This window comes from Eurypyga helias, unplaced genomic scaffold (assembly GCF_000690775.1).
Source record: "Eurypyga helias isolate BGI_N326 unplaced genomic scaffold, ASM69077v1 scaffold9685, whole genome shotgun sequence".
Lineage (NCBI taxonomy): Eukaryota > Metazoa > Chordata > Aves > Eurypygiformes > Eurypygidae > Eurypyga > Eurypyga helias.
Genome location: NW_010249605.1, coordinates 95,363 through 101,472, shown reverse-complemented (window position 1 = coordinate 101,472; position 6,110 = coordinate 95,363). Strand labels below are relative to the sequence as shown.

At 49.2% G+C, this 6,110-nt stretch overlaps 1 protein-coding gene across 1 annotated transcript; it reads left to right on the top strand.

Moving 5' to 3' along the window:
- Window positions 1-2,253: 2,253 nt before the first annotated feature.
- On the top strand, window positions 2,254-2,697 carry AHSA2 (AHA1, activator of heat shock 90kDa protein ATPase homolog 2 (yeast); the record flags this gene model as incomplete). Its single annotated transcript, XM_010151427.1, has 2 exons — window positions 2,254-2,291; window positions 2,522-2,697. Coding segments are annotated over 2 exons (214 nt in total), but the record flags the coding sequence as incomplete, so codon positions are not given.
- Window positions 2,698-6,110: the final 3,413 nt, after the last annotated feature.

Below are 6,110 nucleotides of genomic sequence, written 5' to 3'. Positions count from 1 at the left end.
TCCTGGCTGAATCCAGCACAGAGGTGGCAGTAGCATCGCTCCACTTTCACCTTTTTCATGAGAGCTTATTAGAGTGGCTCAGACCGGGTTTTTTTGACAGTTGTTACCTTAACGGGCAGAACAGCCAACTAAGAAAAGTAAAGTCACATCTTTGTGGTTTGTGCGCAGCCGTCACGCACTCCTTTGCTAGTACGGGACACCTTAGCTTTTTTATGTAAGTCCTTGCCCTTCAGGAGCGTGACATGCTCAGTAACGTCACTGCCGTTAGCCCCACCTTGCTCAGGTTAACGGCTGGGTGCGACCGCGCTGTTACTGATAGGGTACAAAATTACTGGTTCTGGCTTTGTGCCCTGCAGAAGAGCCCGGGCTGTCATCGGTGACCTTTAAACTCAAATCCCAACACTGCCAGTGGGAAAACCAACGGCTCACAGCGGTTCTTTTGCACCTTCCTAAAGCTCCTGCCTGCTCTGTCTCCCTCGTTTCCAAATCTAGTATCAGCCAGATGTGTCTGTGTGTGCTTTGTCCATGGCCCTTGCTCATGGCTGGAGTCTTCACTGGACTTTGCATTTACCGTGACGGGCTTTTCAGCACTTACATTCTTGTTCTGGCACCTCACTGGCCCCTGCTACCACCGCAGATCTCAGCGGAGTGCTGCATCCCATGGAAAGCCACATTCGTGCTTAAAGGCTCTCGGGAGTATTACACTTCAGCGAACCTCCCTCGTCTCCCCGTACGGTGCGCTACGTACCCATGGGGATTCACAGGGAACTGACCGGTGCTCTGCTCTTCTCTCACTAGTTGGTGCAGAAGTTCTCGAAATGTTCTAGTTCTAGTTCTCAAATGGAACTAGATGATCTTTAAGGTCCCTTCCAACCCTAACCATTCTATGATTCTATGATTCTATGTCCTGCTGTGATTGAGGCCGAGAAAGGCAGCAAACTTCAGATGTTTGATGGGTGCATCAGCAGTGAATATGCAGAACTGGTAAAAAGCTTCTATTCTGCTCTTTAAAAATGGGGCAGGTAGGGGTGTCGGCTTCTTCTCGGAGCTAAGAAGTAGCATAGATTTCTGACATCTTAGCGTCTCCGATGCATATTCAGTTCCTCTGCTACACAGCCAAACTTTTGCTATTATGTTGTATGATTTTTTTCTTCCCCATCTAACGAGCAGGCACCGCGTACACCTAATGACCTGCACTGGGGGAGAAAGCTCTGCACTGTCCTCTTTTACTAGGGAGTGAGAAAGCAGGCTTCTTGGAACTGGAGATGTGATCTCTCTTCTATTCAGGGCAAATGTTACACTCTCCCCCACTGAACGCTTTTACAAATAGAAGGGAAAAATTGCTAATTGGAGCTCAGTTCCATTTCTGAAACCTCTGAAAAACTATTTTCGCAGTTGCTAAGCTTGGACTTGGTACCTTTCATGTCCATCCCGGTGACCGGCAGTAAGTACCACTGACAGCTGGACAACTTTTTGTGAAAGCTGAGCCTTGGAAAACTGGATTCTCAGTTCAAGCTAACAGAATTTGTTGTTGGCAGCGGAAAGGGCTCAGCCTGGAAACACGCACGCTGCAGGACTCTTGTACCTGCTGTCAGCTTCAGTGGTAACATCCCATGGCTGAAGCTGAGGGAAGTCGGTTATCTTATCAGCCCTTGCAATTAGATAGGGAAATAATGAACAGTTGTGCTGGTTTGGCTGAGCTAGAGCAACAGTCAGAATACAAACCGAAGGGCTTAGTGAACACAATGAGCCGAATTTAGCCCAAACTCCAGCTGGCTTAATGCTTAGGCTGACACAGTGCCTCTCCGGTGGCAGGCTGCAGGCCACTTCTGTGCAGTAACGCCTAACGCGTGCGTTCCAGCAGGCTGGGTTGCGTAACTGAAGGTCACGGGCATGCTCTGTCCTGCTTACAAACTTCAGAGGTGAAAACAGGACTTTTATGGGGCCCATTTCAAGGCCTGCAAGAAAACCAGTGGTTTATGTTTTGTAACTAATCAGCCTGAATATTCCCGCAAGGAAAACAAAACCAAGGAACGTAGCAAGCAGAGAGCTTGATGAAAAGTTTATTTAAAAATCCCCAACCAACCAACAAACCCAGTCCCTGGGACACTCACATGCACGTCCCTACTGTTAGATTACATAACGCTCCTCTCAGTTTTCAGGGGAGAGTTTGTCATGAGCAGTCGCACTGTGAATTATCTCCAGTACTAACAAGGAGAACCCTCTGATCTTCTTACAGGTCCCAAGCTGAAGAATTGTCCTGAAGTGGAGGTGTAGAAGCTGGCCTGATGGTGAGTCCTTCTGAGGCTGCGCTTTGCAGGGAGCAGGAGCGAACGGGACAGCTGCTAACTGGAAGCTCACTTGGGTGGCGTTCGCTGGAGAACAGCCCGATGTCCGTAGCAGTTGTCATCCGTGAAAATAGGCCTCACTCCGACACAGGCAGAAGCAGATACAAAATTAGCAACAACGAATGTAATCCTTTAAAAACACTCTATTGAAATGTCCTCTCTTCTTCCTTCAGAACATTACGCAAGGGTTGCCTTGACGTTCAAGGACAGGGCTGCTCAAACGGAACTGCAGCTGGAGTGCCAAGGAGTTCCCCTCCCTAGTGAAGACAGCACAAGGCAGTGTTGGAAGCAGCAGTACTTCGACGAAACACGTGTTTTACTGCAGCCATCCAAGGACAGGACGGAATGACCACAGCAATGTAGTTGTTAGGACATTACTTTTTATACTTTGTTAACACCGGGTTTTTTTAGAAAAAGTAATTTATTTGTGGGAAGAATAAAGACCCACTTATGTACAGTAGCACAGAAGTTAAGCATTATTTATGGATTTTTAGTGAATGAAGGGGCGAGTAAGTCGGACTGTATACATGCTTGCCTGCAGCGTAACTTCAGAGTAATGCTGCAGTAAATACAACCTCGTCGGTAGGTAAGCTGCGCCAGGCAGTAGAAAGCATCTGCAGTTCTTACATACTCTATGGACTGGCAAAATTAAATCCCCCCGGGAGATGGGGTTCCCATCAGAGGCAAACTGAAAGGGATTATAAAACCGCTGAGACATCATCAGATCTTTCAAGATGTGGTGGATGTAGTTTCCAGCCTCTTCAAATACTTCCTCAGGTGGCTTTAACCGCAGCCTGGATTTGTTTCTAACGCTGTAGAGGGCTTTCGGGAAAGATAACGAACGATGTGATGTCACTGGGGTGGGCATGACGGTTACCGCTGTTAAGTCTGCATGCACTGTACTCCCCTGACCTCAGTGTGAAGGTTATTCTGGAAGAAACAACCAGTACGAACGCTTTCCTTGGGCAGCCTGCAAGCCTTCCACTTGAAGCGTTTATGGCCCTCTGCAATTCTGCAGCTCACGTGAAAGAAATCTGCCGGGAGCGCGGCCGGAATATTGACAGCAGAGAATTGTTACTTTTAATTAAACCACCCTGAGGTGAATTCTCACATGCTTTGTAACAAGTGTGTTCAGTGTGCAATCTGGAACAAGTTAACCAAAAAAGGGCAAGCTGCCTTTGGAAACCACGGCTGGCTCAATAAACGATGGGTTTATTTTCGCCACTACCTCATGCTGCCAACCTCCACGAGCCCTCTACAGCAGTCAGGTCTGTGTTTGTAGAGGATGCCAGCATACGGCAACTAACCATTCTACAGCATCCAGCAGCATCCAGCAGCTGTTCCCACAGGCGAGGTTTCCCCCGAGACGTCTGCACTCAGCAACGCCCTCTGAACTTAGGTGAGGCGTGCTGTAGCAGCAGGAACAGACACGGCAGATGTACTGACTGGGTACCAGGTGCCTCGTTGCTTGTGGGTCAGGGATGAGGAACAGCCTCCTGAGAAAGGTGGTTTTTTCAGCGTCCTGAACGCTCACACTGTGGTTGCCTTCTGACACATAGCGAGGGATAAAGAGCTGAGCATTTGTTAAATGACGGAGAGGAGCAGCTGACAAGGGGCAATGTTTAAACAAAGGTAGAAGGTCTAGGTAGAAGACAGAGACTGGGCTAAGCACATCTGTGTGCGGGTGAGATTTCATGACGATTTAGGCCGTTACATCTAATTACAAGTCTCATCAGCTGGTGTGTCCTACAGCCCCAGTACTGCTCCGGGAAGTATGCCCCACCAGTTTTCCCTCCTGACTAAAAAGCCCCTCCACTAGCAGGGATGTTCAACTAACCGACTGCCAATCCTCAGTGTTAAAAAAAGAAGCCATTTACCTGTGTTTCCAGCACAGCACCTCTCACTTCAGGTATGGGACAGCCAAGTGCAGCTGCTGCTGGGAGGTCTGGGAGGGCGCAAGGAGGAAGAGCCCATGAATTGAAGATGACATGTCTTCTTCAGTGTCGTTCCCCCATGCCAGCACAGCTCTAGGTCTGGGCATACATGCATGTTTTCTTCCCTCGAAAACACGCAGCACCTACCCTGTTTTCCTGCCTGTCAGCCAGCCTGGCGTACGGAAGGGGCAGTCAGCTCTCGCCCCGCGGCCTGCCCTTAACAGGCAAATAAAAGCTGTTTTCTTTTTGCTTCACCCTGCACTCTTCCCATCTTCACCGTATGTGCTGGAACCTGGCTGACACCAGTGCCGTACTGCCCAGCTGGAAGTTCCCTCTCTGCGCACCGTTACTCTGGAATGGAGACAGACCAAAGGGAAGTTCATGTGACTTGCAGCAGGTAGCCGCCTGGAGATTTCCAGCACTCCCAGCAGCCAGGGCATGAAGGGGGTAGTTGGCATCTTAGCCAGGCAAAACAATTTACTCCTAAGTGCTGAAATTCTCATACTCCCCAAGAGTTTAAAAAAACCCCAAATAACGTCAATGTTCTCCTCAGCCCTGGAGCTGGGTGGAGCGGAGTTAGGAATTGCGGATCATTAGGAACGGTACGACAGTGCCCTGCGTAACGAGACGGTAGTATCACACACGCAGTTTGTCTTCTAAACAAGGCTCTGCCAAGAGTTCCCTCGCCTGAAGTTTTTCCAGCCGAACGAAAGGGAAAGCGGCAGGAGTGGAGCCGTGTAGAGTCTGTGGGAAACGCGCTCACACTGACGGGAAGTCTTGTGTGGTGCAGACACGAGCACAGATGACACTGCAGTATGCAAGAAGAGGCAGAGGCAGGAACAGGAAAAGATGGCTTTGGTTGTGAGGCAGCGCGAGTCCGTAGGACCCCCGGTCTCTGAGAAAGCCAGTAATGACACGTGCAAGACGCGACTTGTAAGACTGCTGCCGAGGTCAGTACCGGGGATGGTCACTGCAGGTTAGAGGCTGGTTGCTAGGGGCTGTGCACAGGGAGGGCATGGAAGCAGGAACTGTGTGAAGGGGTTAAACGGGAGGTGGGACTTCCAGGAGGAAATACACAACAATCAGATGAGAGGTGGGATGAGCCAGGGAAGAGAATCAAGAGCCTTAAGAGACTGAGGAAGCCAGTCAGGTGAAGGTTCTCGAAGAAGCAGCATTTTGGAAGGGAAAGCAATACAAACCAAAACACAGACTCAAAGTGAACGGAGGGGAGTGCCATGGCAGAAATCACGACTTGGAGAACACGTCAAATGAGGGCCACAGAGCAAGAGAGAAACAGGCGCAAACACGGAGGCGGAAGAGGAGATGAGTTTGTGCAGGTCCTGCTTGCTTTTGTTCTAAAAAAACTCAATACTGGGAAAAACATGCCCAGTAAAAATTGCAGAAGTACTCGGGGGAAACTGGGAGGTGCTGTAAGGGAAGAGCAGCAAGAAAAATGGTACTTGTGGTGATTGTGACACAACTTTTGGGTGAAGTAATGGAAAAGCCAGTATTGAGTCAGTGTTGAGAACTCCAGGGATAATTAAAGCAGCGTGGTTTTTAACACCGTGCCAAAGTTGATCCAGCTTTCTGAAGAGGCTGCGAAGGGAACGGCTGGCCTAACACAGCTTGTACGTACGATGTAAAGTAGTAGGTAAAGGCACTTTTGCTTAGGGAGCCACCAGCCCCCAGCATCACTGAAAGGGGTTCTCAAGTAAGTGGCCTTTTACTGGGATTCTAAAGGGCCAGTTATGTATTTGTGAGGAAATAATTAACAATAAAATGCAGAATTACCACTAGTATCTGCACATCACACACAGGACTGTAGGGA